The sequence below is a fragment of the Numenius arquata genome, chromosome 2 (assembly GCF_964106895.1).
Source record: "Numenius arquata chromosome 2, bNumArq3.hap1.1, whole genome shotgun sequence".
In the NCBI taxonomy this organism is placed as follows: domain Eukaryota; kingdom Metazoa; phylum Chordata; class Aves; order Charadriiformes; family Scolopacidae; genus Numenius; species Numenius arquata.
The window spans coordinates 11,643,170-11,659,542 of record NC_133577.1 but is presented as its reverse complement, the minus strand read 5'-3'; the positions used below and the strand labels follow the sequence as shown (position 1 = coordinate 11,659,542).

The 16,373-nt window shown below is 35.4% G+C and overlaps 1 protein-coding gene across 1 annotated transcript in view; it reads right to left on the bottom strand.

The window, feature by feature from the left end:
- SYNE1 (spectrin repeat containing nuclear envelope protein 1) overlaps positions 1–16,373 on the bottom strand; it is a 255,963-nt gene that overhangs the window by 178,461 nt on the left and 61,129 nt on the right. The window contains exons 30-40 of the mRNA XM_074162789.1: positions 14,966–15,106; positions 13,793–13,953; positions 10,749–10,899; positions 7,200–7,427; positions 6,597–6,695; positions 4,739–4,926; positions 4,505–4,628; positions 4,100–4,266; positions 3,064–3,217; positions 2,143–2,771; positions 1,257–1,436 (exon numbers count right to left, since the gene is read on the bottom strand). Of these exons, the coding sequence (XP_074018890.1) occupies positions 1,257–1,436; positions 2,143–2,771; positions 3,064–3,217; positions 4,100–4,266; positions 4,505–4,628; positions 4,739–4,926; positions 6,597–6,695; positions 7,200–7,427; positions 10,749–10,899; positions 13,793–13,953; positions 14,966–15,106 (2,222 nt within the window). The remainder of the gene's footprint in view (positions 1–1,256; positions 1,437–2,142; positions 2,772–3,063; positions 3,218–4,099; positions 4,267–4,504; positions 4,629–4,738; positions 4,927–6,596; positions 6,696–7,199; positions 7,428–10,748; positions 10,900–13,792; positions 13,954–14,965; positions 15,107–16,373) is intronic.

Here is a 16,373-nt window from a genome sequence, read left to right as displayed (position 1 = left end):
TACGTTTTCTTCACTAGCAGGCTGGTACTGTCTAGCTTCTGGCACATGTAGGTGGAAATTACTTGGTTTATTGTTATTAAGGACTTCCAGAGATAAGAAAAATGGGTCACAGCAACATGGAACATGAAATACAAATTAGCAGCAGTATTTAAGAAAAAGGAGCAATAGACATTTTTAAACAAAGCTATCCTTTTCTTGCACTTAGTTCAGATTTATATATTTCTTAAAAATGCACTAGAAACCAGACTAAATTCTGTGGGGAAAAAAACATCAGAAATGCAATTTATGTAGCATATTTTCAAGAGGGAAAATCATAAATGGATCTGGTTAAGCAGCAGCATATTTACAAATGTCTGTATGGTCTCAATCAAGAAAATAGAATAACAGTACAGTATACAAACCAAAGGAAAAAAACCCAACATTTTTCAGCAAAAATGAAATTTTTTCTTGAATTGTTGTTCCAGTACACTAACCCAGCAGTTACATGGGGATCACCAAATTGCATGTGCCCAATGAAATATTAGCCAGGCTTAGAACCGATTTGCTTCTGCACTTAGACAAAACGAACGTACATTGAGGATGTACTGTGTGAGTAGTACTGAATGAATCTAGCAATTAATTCCACCATATACATTTAAAAAAGAACATTTGAAGAAGTTTTCTTCAAAGATGACAAAGAGAAAGCTAAGACAAAGAAAAGGGTACAATGAAACTTTCTTTTGTTTCTTTAGTTCAACTTTCATTGATATACAAAACTGCCTTATATCACTGATTATACACTAATGATTGTTATGAGCCTGGTCCCTTGAGCAGACAGAAAGACTGAAATCTAAGAATGATTTAGGACCACTGGATAGGTTTTCAATAACACACATCCAATAGAGAAGGGAAATACATGCTAGAAGGAGAGTATGTGCTAGTTGGAGTGATAGTGAAATCTCAATACAGATTTCTTATCTTTCAGGGTAGTAAACAATAACATGCAAGGAAAAGCATGTAAGTACTAAGTACTGTCCTAAGAACTAAGTACTCTACTGCCCTGAAGACCTATCTGTGGCTTCATTAACAGAATAATTACAACTGTTACAAAGATCCTGGTTTACACTGTATTTTATCTTCTACTCAGAATTTAACATACAAGCCCTATTTTTTATTGGGATTAATATGTCAAGAAAATATTAAATGTAAATAACTGGGTCTCTTCCCCCACTAAAAAATCCCTCTCCTTTCTCGCCTTAAGTCTAAGATCTACTTACTTTTCGTGTATGACTTTCTTGGTATCCTCCCACAGAGATTCTAGGCGATTTATCTCTTTGTCGATCTCAGGAGCAAGTGTAATATCTTTTTGGGCTATTTGTTTTGCTTTATCCATGAGCCACTGGAGTTCATGCTGGTGAGAATTCAATTCTTCATCTAACTGGTTAAAGATCCTCAATCTGCAAGTTAAAAGGCAGATTTCCAATTTACTTATCTTCACGTTTTTTGCAAGAGAAAAGAAGACGAAGAATGAAACAGTTGCTGTTAGATCTAACAAAGTTAGAAACTTTGTTACTGCACACAAAGTTCCCTTTTTATAACATTTCCTACAATATCTTCAGAAAACAGTGCTATCTGGACTTTTTTTCTGCTATAACTGGGCTTAGAATGTGTTTTTTCTGATACATATACAGTTATACAATTCTATAGATATATATATATACCTTCACCTCACACAGTGACTCTGAAATATACTCAAATATTTAGATTAATATTGTATTATAGTAAGTGTTTTCAATTCCTTCAGCACATGTACAATCTTCAGTTCTGTAAGAGTAGAGATAGTCATGTTATATGGCATTTCAATACCTGCTTGGAGCTTGGATTCATTTGGAAAAAACAAATTTCTCAAAGTTTTTCTTGACTGTTCTTTCAATATAAAAGGTAAGGGAGACTTGCTAAGTGTTCTGCTCATGTCCTCTCTCCATCCCAACAGCTCACTCACTCTCAAAATTTTTTTAAGTAGATATATGGACTCATATATTTCTGGCAAGAAATAAGGTACCCAGGCAGAAAACTCACACATGCCTCCAATGCATCATAAGAAGTCTACAGACTTCAAACAAATGGAGAAGTGCCAATCTCAAGCATTAATATTGTTTTTACCTTTGCTGGAGGGCTTGCAGTGTTGCCTCCTTCATGCCCTCCTTGTCAGCCTTTTCCTCAGTATCTTCAATTCTCTTGAGTAGCTGTTCTTTACGTTCCGTGAAAGATCTTCGCAAGGCTCCAAGAGCTTCTGCCTCACTCTGTTTGGTTCCCAGAAGGTTTTGAACTGCTTCCAGTTCCAAGCACAGATTATCCACCACAGCCCTGCAGGAGGTCCTCTGCTCAGAAATGCTGTGTTTTAGGTGATATTGTGCCTTAGTAAGGGAACCATCCAAACTGATCGCAACAGATTCCAGCTTGTTAAGGTCTTGAATAACATCATTGAGTTTCTTCTCCAGTAATTCAGATTTGGCTTTATCCATATTTCCTGTTTTCTCCACTGTCTGCCTCAGCTGGTGGAGCACTCCTGATGCAACGCTGTGGAGCTCCAGGAATACCCGCAGCTGATCCAGAGCCTCTTGTCTTTGGCTAGTTATTTGACTTGCCTCCTGGAAGATCTGAAAGCAATCTTCAGTCTTTCCCTGCAATGTCTGCTGGTCCTCTGGGCAGCAGAAAGAACACAATTTATCTACATGTTCCTTCAGACTTTGTAGTTGCTTTTTCCTACTTTCGATTTCCATTGAATGGTTCTATCGGAAAGAAAGACAATAAGGATGGGTTTTCTTCTTCCACTCAAAAGCTCAGAAAACATTTTAGTACTAAACTTATAAGCAAAACAAATCCTATTGAGGGGTTTTCAGAAAGAACAGTTTAGTGCTACAGTTTTGCTTTAAACTGGTCAAATAACAGAAATCTGTATGTGACTGCAACAGCATATCGCTTTTCAAACAAATAAAGGACCTCATCCTAGTTTTAGATGACTATTTAGCTGAATGCACTGTACAATTTCTCTGTCTTTAATATTTACATCCAAAAGTTTACCTTATTGTGAGATGCAGCTAGTTGTTGATCAGCTGTGTTTATCTCTGAAGTGGCTTGTAGTTCAGCAAGGAACTGCTTAATCCAGTCTGAAAACCTGAGCAGGAGCTCATCAAACTGCCCATGCTCAGCAACAAGAGATTGAAGGAAGTTGATCCTATAGGATATCAGATGTAAATATGAAAGCACTTGATGTAAATTAATCACTTCCTATAATCAAAACCACAGCTGACTGGACAGCATTAAAATCAATGCCAGGTGGAAGGAAAGAAGGAACCATTAATTTGTGTTACAAATGTGATGACTGCCATGTTGATTTCTCAACTGGGGAATAAGATAACACTTGAAAGCATCGGATTGGCTCTTTCCTGTTTCCACTGTTCTATTCATATAAACTGTTAAAAATGCCCCAAAGAATCAAGGTATGTTTTTTAACTTTTCTTCATGGGGGTAGTCCCAGCAAAAAGAATTATATTGATGGAAGCTAAACTTCAGTTTTCAGACATAGCAATTCTGTTTGCCCTATCATCTGCAACACTGCATGTAAGGTGAAAGTCTCATGAATTAAGGCAGGGGGTGAGTAACAGCATGCTCAACTTACACTAAAGTAAGTGAGGGTCAAGTCTGCTTAGAGGAACACAATTCAAAGGAGCAATGTATCCAGAGGAGTACTCGGCACCTAGCAGAACCAGGCTTCTAAACATTGACCTTGAAAAAGGCCTTGTCATTTACCTTCCTGTTGGCCTTAGAAATTTCTCTACACAATTTTCAACATGAAATGCTATGTAGAAGATCATTATATTGTAAAATGATCATATTGATAAAGCACCTAGAAGATGATATCATTGACCAGAGTCTAATATTTAAGCTCCTTTACAAATAGTAAAATATGTATGTTCATCACCAAAACAATTGAAATCTAAATATATGATAATATACAGTTTCGGAAAAGGAGGCAGTGTTCCTGAGCCCTCCAGATTCCTCATCTGGCATATTGGTTACTCTCATTTAACATCTAAAAAAATTCTGAAGCACAAACCTTTTATCAACAGTTTGTGGTAAAGCTTTCCACCTCTCATCCAGCTCTTCCAATTTTTCTTTTATTGCTTTTACACACTGTTTGGAAGCTGTTGGGAATAGTGACTCATTTAACTGTAATAGGCTTTCATAAACTGAAGCACGGGACTCAATATCTGCTCGCAAATCCTGGGAAAACAATGGAATGTACAGCCTTTAGATTAAATATGGCATCATATTATGAAAATAACAAAAATAATGAAAAATCAACTAGGGATTTACAGTACACCACTTTGAGACAAGTAAATGAGCATAGTCAAATACTTGGAGGAATTGAGGTCTATTAGGACAAGCAGGTACTCAAAAACTCTCAGACAGATAAACAAACCAGGGACTGTAGGGTGACAATCTTTTGGTTGAAACATACCTGCAGTGACTGCAGTTCAGCTTCCAGTTTAACTCTGTCAGCAGAAACATACTGCTCCGAAGGCTTGGCTGTAGCTTCACACTCCTCCAACCAGGTGAGGAAGGCAGACAGCTCCTTCTCTTGCCTAACAAAATCACAACGTAGAGTTACCAACTCAAGTCATCCCCTTGGTCTCACACACCGACTGCAGGAAAGTCTCTGTGTCCATCATAACAGATGTGAGACCCTACTCACTTCTGCCACTGAGCCAGAAGAGTCTCTAATAAGGTCTGTTTCTCTTTAGCATTTTCTAGCACCTTTTCGTATTTCTGCTGTAATGATGTAACCTCCTGAGCAGCTTTTTCTTTGTTGGCCAACTTTCGGGCACAGGCTGAGAGAGACGCCAGAGTGTTGCTCAGTTTTTCCACAGTATGACAAAGGTCCTAGTGAACATGTAAAAGAAACAGAAGTCACAAACATAAACTACAGAGCTATGGTAATGATGGTGGGGTAAATTCTGTACTTCGACTCGAAGTCTGAAGCAATGCTACATCTACCAGATCATGAAGTCAATGCAAAGATTATATTTCACTCAGATCTATCCTAGATATACATGCCTCAAGCATATCACTCAAATAACTTGTAGTGGGAAAGACTTTCCTAAGAACAGCGTTAAAGAAAAAACAGTTGGCAACAAAAGGCTCAGATCATTTGAATGGGTATGTGACACAGCATGATCATGTAGGACAAAGCTCAAAATTCTCTAACATCTGTCTATGAGTTGCTCTAATTTATACATATCCAGTAAATACAAAAAGCTCACCGAACATGTGAGGACTGCCAGATTTTCAGCCCATGTCTTGACATGGGAGAGGTAGGGAACAGTTACCACGAACTTCTGTCACCATTAGCTAAAGGTCTTTTTCATGGAAATGGCACCTGATGTTGACTAGACTTTCCAGAATTACCATTTCTAGAGAGCTGGGAAACTTGTTTATATTAAAATGATTGAAATGTAGTACAATCAGTTAGAAAAGCACAAAAAGAAATAGATTTAAGACCACTAAAGTTCTAACTCATATAGGAGGAAATGTCAATTATATGGCAACAAGCTGCTGATGTTTAAACTAAATAACAAAAAATAATTTCATATTAAAGCATTGAATCATCATGACCCCACAGGCAGGACAAGAGTTTACAATAGCAAGCTCAGCATATTCATAATGTTTAAAAGCCAGTAACAATAATGATTGCATATGTTTTCTGAATAAATTCTCCATATGCAAAATATTTTTTCCTCAACAAGTATCAAGCTTTTTTGAAGCAGAAAGGCCAGGTCTTCCTTGCATACAGCCTTTGCAAGTAGATACCACTAAGTTCAGAAGAACTGCAAGAACAACATGATTAAAAATTTTTACAATATTTTCTTAGAAAATAGGATAATGATTGTTGTGGAAAGAACACATCACAAACTTATAGACACAGACAAAAATGCTACAGCAAATTCCCTGAGATTTGAGTTCTTCTGTAGTTTGAATACCAATCCAGTGTTTGTTTTCCTTTTGTAATGGACAGAACCAAATGTACAAACACCCCTGGATTTCTGGCATCACAGATAAAAGTTTGTCAGCTGATACTCTGTCCAGTCTCTGCATTTTCCAAGAAAAACTAGTTTTTCTAGTAAAAAAAGGAGATTTTTTTTTTTTAAATTACAGTTCTCTATACCAAGACCCAAGTTTCATGAAAATCTTTGACTAAAAACCTCTAACAGACGTTTTTCTTACTTCCTATTTTTCATAATGTTTTAAATGCATAAAATTAAAAATAATAGCCTGAAGGATTAATTCATCCTTTTGGGCTTTCCTTTCTCTAGAGTGGGGAAGAAAACTCTCCAATCCTGCCTGAAATGGTGAGAAGAAATAGCTGAGGAAGCCTGCTTAAGCCTTTCCTGGGGCTGCCCACCCCAACAGGCAGCCCTTGCCTCCTCCTGCCTCAACCCTGGGCTGGGTGGCACCAGGCAGCCCCTGGTCTGGTTATTGGCATTTCTGTGAGGAGGTCAGTGTGGCACTGTTTCCCTGGACTCGGTGGCAGGAATCACCAGCGACATGCTCACCGTGCAATCCTGAAGGGCGGTGTATGTTGCTGCTGCTGAAGAGCACGATGTGAGAGGCTCAGCCAGCTTAGCTTCAAATTCAGACACTGCCTGCTGCACCTATGAAGAAAAGGCAAACCAGCAGGAAATATATAAATGATTCTATAAATAACACCTTTAAATATTTAGTGCTAAGAGAATATTATATCCTAACCATTTGTAGTACTGAGTGCCTTTTGAAGTTAAAAGATGTTAACCTTGTGACTGGGCAATAATAATATTTAAATTATTTTCCTTATGACCTACTAACAACCCAAGGTTGAAACTAAAGTGTTTAAAAGAAGTATGGATGTGGTTTATTAGTGCAATATCCAGGAGAATCACTTACGTTTTCTAAAAGACAGCATATTTTTTTTGTGTGCATAATTTAGTGTCTTCCTGAACCTGCCTTCTATGTCATTCAAAGCACAAATTTACATATGGAGGTCTTGCAATTACCTTACAAATCTACTCATATATTCTAGTCCATTCTATTATAATATGCATTTTATATTCAATTTTGGAAAAATAAAGAGTAGTTCTATAAATTGCTGCAAACAATCCATTAGATTTTGCATTGTCTACCTGTTTAAGATTTTCTTCATGCTTCTGCTGTGCTAATGCATTCCCTGTGATTGTTCCTTCCAGTCTCTGTGCGTGATCTCTTAGCTCTTCCCAATACCTTTTGACCTGAGTCAGTTTGGCTTTAATATGTGCATATTCTCCAGAGGTAACAAACTGGGAAAAAGACTCGGCTTCCTCTTCTAGTTTTGAGATTCCAGTTATTTTACCATCTATTTCTTTATTAATAACCTAAAATGTAAAGTAATAGGAAATTAAGAAGCGCAATAGGTTTTCAATTATCAGAATAATATTTTCTACTTCATTCTTTTACCTGAGCTACTAATATTCTTCATTAAAAAAAGTAAATAAAAGGAGAGTTCATTGACCACTTGAAATAACTAGTTATAAAGGTCTTTAATATGCTCTATAAATTCCCTTTTTCTTCTTGAAATTAGCACTGGAAAAGGCTCAAAAAACAACCTGCCCTAAAAACAGTGTCTATGAAGAGGAATTAGAATTGCCTGAGGTGCATATTTTCATAAGCAGACAAGATGGTTCATATTTTACCATCTCTTACTTAACAGCAAGTTAATACACAATTCTCTTCAAGAGTGAAAATAAATACAAGATGAAAAAAAGTGTATAACTGAAAACAATATTGTTAAGGAGCCGAACCTTAACAGTTGATTACTTGTGTTTAATAAGTTTTCAACACTTCAAAAATAAAACATGCTATGATTTGAAAACCAATAGAGATTGTTTTCATTTTTCTAATTTAAAACTCCATGGTATAATAAAGAATAAATATTAGATGATGAGGCAGGGTGAGTGTGCCCTCAGGCAGAGGATTAAATAAAGAACCACATTACCGTATAAATAGGAAACCATGAAACAAGAGTGATAATGGCCTTTGGTACATTTCAGCTGTCTTCTACAGCAATTAGTAAATGCATAAAGACAAACTAGCACTGGCTTTACATTTCCTCAGCTGCATAACAGCAACTGGCTCCTATTTGTTTGCACTTTTTTTTAATTGCAAACCTGAAAGCTACAACATCTGAGACAGAAACTTATGGTTTGAATAAACCACATTGAGTGGCTATTTACTCAGTAAGCATCGGTGAAATTGGAAATAAGATTTTTTCACAACAGAATTCTTTTAATTTCTGCAGCACGTCCATGGAGTTCTTCTCAAAAGCAGTGAAAAATACTAATTGGGAGGGAATTGAAAGAGCCAAGAGTGCTCTTTGAAATTGAAATAAACAATAACATTCTCAGATATAAAAATGTTAAGATATATATGCATATGACATCAAAAACTTTCCTGAAAATGCACTCTCGAAAGCACAGAAAGTGGCCACCTTCTGCTATAATTGTGATAAAAACGTGGTATCTTGCTTGCCATCATAAAGCTAAGGAGTGGCTTACTGCAACATTCAGAGTCTAGAATTAGCAGGGTGACAGTACAGAAAAAGATGTGGTGCTGAAAGCATTTATAGTATCTCTTTATGCAACATATTCTGAATTAATTTGGGTTATAAAATCACTTTTTTGCATGAGAATACGGCACTGAGGAAAAATACCGGATTTGCGGCCCTCAAGCTGAAATTATCTAACAATGCAGCAGATACAAATGAGGCAGCGCTTTTTTACTCCCACGCTATTCTGTTAAATTCACTGAGTTACATAAAAGAAGGTGGATAATTGAGGCCTTCAAACTCTCACTGAGCCTGCCACCAATGCTAACTACTTGTGATAACTGTCATTTTGTCCACCAGGAATTTCAGCGAAATGCGTAGGTGAAAAACTGGCTCTGCTGAAGTCATCAGGGTTTTGAAATCAATGTTACCAAAAGTAGAATATCACCACTGTGTATGATAGTTATATTTAGCTGACCCCAGGTTTTATATCTGGTCAGCCAAAGATATGAGGGACCGTACCATTTCCTTTGTGTGTGTGTATTTGCCTCAGATTGCAATATTCCTTACTAATATGTTATACTAGAAATTACAAACTAAGTACTCTGACTACTGTTGTGACACAGACTAACTCATCAGGAAACTCGCATCAAAACATAACAAATCCTTCAAAATCAGGCACAAAGCAATGCTGCTGAAGAAGATCTCCAGCTACGTCCACATGTTGGAGGTGAGGTGACTCATTTCACACATCACAGTCCATAAAGCTGTTTTGTTCACCTGAGTTACAATGATGTACTCTAAGCTTTATCTGGAGGATTTTCTGTGCTTTATATCTGTTCACTCAGACATTTATAAAAATTACCCACTGACCATTTTCTTTCTGTCATGATGTTTAAGAGGAGAAGGCTTATGTTGGCATTTTCAAAAGCTTGCCATGCAGCGCAAGAATTACTGTTTATCTGCACCTATAGCAAGGAACAGCCTTTCTGAGAAATTGGCTTGAAAGGATGCTAGGGTTTAACTAGGATCCATTTAGACAGACAAGAGCTGTTGTCACACTGTAATGCAATATTAATATCATTTGATGCACTTCCTGTCTTAAACATTTGAATCATATCTCGTAACTACTGAAAACTATGGCTACATGACAGTGTGTGCCAGTGGAATTAATGCATATATAATATTTCACAAGGAAGCTGTTTTTGACTTGCTGTGGTGATGAAGAAGAATTCAAGCATTGTTTTATTCTCCAATGATGAAATCAAGAGACTTTATTTATTTGGTGTATGTAAAGTGGTGATCAAATTAAGAACAGGAAAATCTGTCGATAAAGTGTTTCTGTCACATGAAACAAATGCCTTAAGGGATCATTTGGAAATATTTAGTGTCATTCTGGTCCATGACTGCCAGGAGCTGCACACCTTTGCACTTTCTGAAGAGCAAGTAGGTCACGAAAAAAAGAAAAAGGCAGCGTGCTCTGCATATCGGAAAACTGTCCCCTTAGAAACACACAGTTTCGGAGAAGGTACGTTTTCATTTATGGAAGGATATGAAGTCAGCCCTTGAAATGCAGTGCTTGGAGACAATATGCACCTCAGCAATAAGAAACTAAACCCCTATGTATCTATCTACAGGAATGTGTATAGATTTTAAGACAGTGTGAATATAATAGCAATAAATGGCATCTAGGTTTGCCAGCTACCAAGAGCAATAGTTTCTTTATTAATTCAGCATAAAAGATACATAAATCAAGTTATAACTTTAGATTGCAAGATTAAAATCCAGTTCTATATCCACTAGCTGATGTACGTTTTAAAATAAAAAGCTTTATGTACCTTGCATTTATGTAGCTATTTTGTACACCAGTTGAGATTACTCAAAAACTAAGAAGAATATAAATTAAATAATGTTTTTAACCGTACACACAAAGGCTTCATATATGTAAACTAAACACTTACAGAGAAGGCAGCCTGTATGAATTTCCCTTTAATTTATGTAAAACCTTACTGCTTGGTATATTTGTATACCAAGTGTGCATCATTACCTCAAGGTAGTTTTGAAACACGTAAAATGTCTGTTCTCCCATTTGGCCTCTACCAAAATGACATATAAATGGATTTTTAATGCTAAACGAACAAGAACTAATCACCTTGATTTGGCTGATCTGTATGTCCAAAGGAGATGATGATGTTTCCAAAGTTTCCAGTTCTTTCTCTTGTTCAGCTATCCAGATGGACAGAGCTTCAAAATTATTGCCAAAATGATCCCACTTGCTTTTCACCATTTCCATGCTTTTAATACTAAAATTAACCAAATTAATTAGAGAGAATAAACAGTTTAATATCACGAGGTTGCCTATATTCTTGATAGAATAAATATGTAACTTATTCAATCTACGGGAGGGTCATTTTAAAAACTCCTGGTTTTAGAGGACCAAGTTGTGCACCTAAATTCAAACTTGGTTCTCTCTTAGTCTGCACCTGAAGTCAAACAATTATATTGGCCATAGTGGGGACACTGAGAGGTGAAAGAGAGCACAGCTTCATTCATCAGCTGTACAGCAAGAATCTCATCATAGCAGGAAGAGAAAGGAAAAATAGCATAAATATGATTTATATGAAATAATATGGAATTATGATTATATCACATATCTAAAATTTGAGATAACTGAGTGCATAGAAGTTAGTAATTTAGTCACTAGAACAGAATGATAAAAAACAGTGTATTGTGGATTTACATATATTCAAAATGCTTGACTGCTTTATTAAACTTTTTTTTTTAACAGCAATTTGCCCATGTTATTGGAAGTTTGTGTTTTCTGAGGCAATGATTTAATATCAAGCCAAAGAATCAACAAGAGATTATGACTCAAGTACCTCAAAATTAATAGATATATATTCTTTGAAACATACATTATAGGTATGTTAAACAGAGACAAGGTTATGCCCTATTCTTTTATATATTGGATAGCAAACAAAGCACCCCTTTTTTGGTCACAAGTAAGAAGTCTAAGGCCCTTATAAGGTCTAACAGCATTAACTTCCAGTATACAAGTTTCTGCTCATTTCAAATCATTGTAAAGAAACCACAGCTAATGTAGGCCCTACACACAGCTTGCAAAACACACATTTTGTATTTCATTGAAAATACTAAATTTTCATCAGAAAAGTTTGAATATTACAAAATTCCAAAATACATTTTTCTTTTAAATATAGCCTTAAAAACCATTCCATGTTAAAAAGTTTTTGTTTATTTTCTTTCTCCCACCCCTCATTAAAGGTAGAGGAAGCTTTAGGAAAAGATGTAGTCTAAAAACGTAAAAATTGGCCTTATTATTTTTTCTTATTTATTTTCAAAATAAAAAAAAAAAAAAGCAGTGTCAACAGCCATTTACTGATAAGACTGTATTCAAATTCAAGTTAATTCCAGGAAAATAAAGTGGTAAAATATCTCACTCAAGTCCAGCCCAAGAAAATACAGCTGGAAATCAGAATCAAGGGACCACATCAGTGGCAAAACAGCTGAAAATCCTTTGCCTTTGTATCTACCTTCCTTATAGTTGTAAGAAAGCCGCAGACTCTAAAGAATATAGTCCCAAATACACCGCACAGCTACGCATCATCTCCTTAGAAAACAGATGTGCTAAGTTTGCTCTGTAGCTGACTATGGAGAGCTGCTCAAACTTTTCTTTCCCTTTCCTGTTCATTGGAATAGTATGTACCATATTTATTTGGAATACCTTCACTTTAAATTACTTAGCCAAGATTTTATTGAGGATGTGAGTTACAACATAACCCTTACACACTGATTATATGTTCTGTAGATTCACTATAGAGAGTTGTATATATTTACATGTTTTGCAGAAGGGATTTATTTTTTTATTATCTGTCACAGAACCACAAACATTCTGTACAATCCATACATTCAACTAAAACCTGTTTCATATCTACATTGAAAGGGGTTATCAATGATGGCTTTCATTTAAAAATAGATTACATTTTTAAAAAAGTGAATATTCACTGTTGGAAGGATGAATTTCTTGATTTGAAAAATCATAGTAGTTTTCTCTCTAATATTGGAGAACATGTGTAAAGCGAAGTATTCAGTAAGATATAGTAGCATTTGACTGCAAATCACTGTAATACTTCATATTGGAGAAAATGTTATGTAAAAAAATTAGACTACCAATAATCAGAAAGTTACATCTGCTGCAGAGGTTAGTTATTCTGTTTCACAACTGTTCTTTTATCTTGGGAAGAAAATGGCACAAAATTAAAGTCAGATTAGCATGACAATGGTCAATACAGGGAAAACCCCCAATAATGGGGTCATTGCCCTTCACTCGTATTCAGAGGGGGACGGTGGTACTTGCTTAAACTTATACAACAAATTAGTCTACATAGTAATTCCAGTAAGACAACATAGAATTGGTACATATGTCCATGTACACAATTGATTATGTATCAGATCTAATATATGCAAAAATACTAAATTTCATACACACATATAAATGTATGAGTATATAGACAAAATGAGAATAACAACAGCTGAAGCTGAAGTTGAGTAACTTGAGTTCAATAACTAAGTTACCCACTTGAGAAAAGGGATGAATTTTTTTACAAATACAAAAAGCTACAAATATTTATAGGATTTAACAACATTTTCTTGGAGTTTGAACTTTCAATTTTTAAAACAAAATTTGGCAAATGATGCCTTAGTTATTTGCAGCAGCAGAAGTAGCTTTTGATATTGCCCATGAAATAAAATCTGGGCAGTCAGCTAAGATGAAGGCACTTCTTGACATTCCTATGGAGAAAGTAGAATACTAAAAACAAAAGCAAATATTGTAAATGTGCTGTTCTCATACTTGCATTGAGATTTTTCTTTCTATAAGTGTCTAGTACCTTAAGATTGAGTTTAATTATCTCTTCTTCACAAAACTGGGGCTTAAAGATAATCAACAGGTTAAATGCAACTAACAGTGGTTTTATAAACTGTGTATTATTAAACAAAGATTTTGTTTATTTGCACACACTCTTTTGACATATTTGGTACTATAACCTGGTTACTATGCCACAGCAAACTGTAGGTGATGGAGCTGATGAGACAACACAAGATGCTGACAAGGTATTTCTAGAAATCTGATACAATCTTATAGTGGAGAATAAATATTAGGACTTGTTAAGAACATACTCTTCTTCAAGAGTAACTTCCACTTTTTTCAGTTGTTCTTGGATTGATTTTGCCTGCTGTTGAAGAGACTGCTTGTTCTTTGAACCAAGCTGTATCTCAGAAGAATTCTTCACCAAATTCTCAGCCTGCACAGCCATTGCTTCAGCCTGTTTAGAGAGTTCCTGTAAGGATGTAAGGCACATTAATACAACTATAAACAGTTCATATATTCACACAAAAAGCATTTTTCCTCATAATTTGTGGTTAGAAAAAGTATCTGTGTCCTATATGTATTTTGAATGTGTAAATACATAAAAACAACCTCTGAAGAAAGTTATTTTCATGTTGCATTCAAGAAATGTTCATTTGAGCAAACTACCTTGAATAAAATTTGGCAAGGGAAGCTGTGTGTCCAGAAGTTTTTAACTCAACCAATCAAAATTTATACTACAGCTCTTCAAGAAATTTATTTATGAATTGTCAAAGATTATATGCATTTATTTAATCTTCAGATCCTACCCTTTACAGAGACGATTTTGCCATATCCTGTAGCTTAATCTCAATTTGTTTAACAACTATTTTCTGTCACAAACAGTAAACCCATACACCAGAACAATGGATGCTAAGCATAACCAAGATATGTATAACTTGGTATCAGATTCAAAGGGTAAAAACACCATGAAAAGCATGGCATTTAGGAAAGCCAATCACTACTATTCTGTATGAATAAATAAAATGGGCTGGGGTAATTCTGTGTTACTAGTGGCAAGTGGCATGTTACGGTTTATGTCCATATTGCAGAAGTCTCTCCTTTTTCTCTTCAGGGCTCAAAGAGTGCTAGTTGGTACAGTCCACATAACCTTGCCAAAGAGCACACTGTTGACATTGATACACCAGTGCTTGAGACTGTTTAGCTTACTAGTTTAAATGATTACTGAGTATAAAATGGAAAGTCCTCAAAATCACTTTAGCTTCTATACATGTGCTTCAGATACACATTTTGAGTAATTCTTCATGTTTTTTTCATAAAATAACTTTTTACCTCTAAACAATTCATGCAGTCTCTAATCTGTACATGCAATCTGCACTGGCACTAACAGGAAACTATGCAAAGATTGAAGGCAATATGCTCGATACATGTTAACAAGCAAGGCAGAAAGATATCTCAGTTCCTGTATTTCACACAGTGAATACCTTTGTCTGGTCCAGTTCTGAGGAGAGGCTCTCTAAACTGCTAAAGTTTAAGATACGTTCAAGTGCAGAACTTGCTTGATTGAGGTATTTTACTACTGTTTCTTTGTCCCTTTCAAACTGCTCCCATTTATTTATTGTGACCTATGAAAACAAACAAACAAACCAACCCAAAACAGGAACACAAAGACAAAAAGATCAAAGGGGAGAAAAAAAAGAATTTCGTTGTTACTGAAGAATGAAAGAAGAGAAAGACCTGAAATAAAACAATTTCTCCTGAAATGCCACCTACTCCACAGATGAAACTGTTCTGAACCCAATAAAATATAAGTTTTCCCTTGAATTTTCACTGATTCATACTGCGCTGTGCAAAAAAGCACTGTTCCCTAAGGTGCCAGAAATATTTAATCTTATATTTGAATGTCCTAGAAGAAGTTTGAAATAATAAATGCAAATGCTTATGCTTATGGTGACAGGTAGTCAACAATAATTAAAAGGATTTTCAAGTTCTTTAATGAAATAAATTACAGTAAAACGGCAGAAGAAAATCACCACTTATAGCAAATTCACACAGAGGAATCTATTTTTTCTTTTCTGATAGTGCAAAATTTTTATTAACTTAGAGCATTCAATTATCAGTCACAAGAATTACGACAGTATAAAGAAATTTCTTTATCCTGAAATAAAGCAAGGCCTGAGTTAAGAATTCATATATGGGAATCCTTAGAAAAAATGGTTTCAATAATAAATTCTTACACTAAGAAGTTATTTGAGCTCTATTTATCATGTTTTTCATCTTGTGCTTTATCATGAGAAATAGTTTTGATGACTTTAAACATTTGTGTGAAATAGTGGACAGCTGGATTACCATTCTGCTTACAGAAATGTAAAGGACAACCCACATATGGGTGCAAGAAGTTTTAAATTCTAATCCCAGTTCAGTCAGTGATTAGTTATACAGCCTGAAGCAGCCCATTCAATTTCTCTGTGACTTTTTTCTGCCTTCTTTAAATTTAGGATGACAGCAAGATTATATTTGCACAACATGAGGTGTTACTAATCTAATATCCAGCCTAAAGACTCTCAATTAAAGGGCAATGTCATCTTTATTAACCTGGGGAGATAGCCCATCTAAAAATTAATTCACAGATAAATTATTTTAGTTATCTATTATGACTGAATAGTTGGAACTTTTAAACACTACCAAGCAAAATTCTGTTTCTTTATTAATTAAGAGGTATCCAGCGTCTTCAAGAAGGTTTCATGGAGGCGCTGATTATGAAAAACCCAAGGACCAAGATTCAGAGAGGAGAGAAAGTGATCTTGGATATTTTACATTAAAAAAACAGGGGTTTTACTAAGTTGAAAAAGAAGAAAACATGGGGTTTTATTTCTACTTGCAAAGGACCCA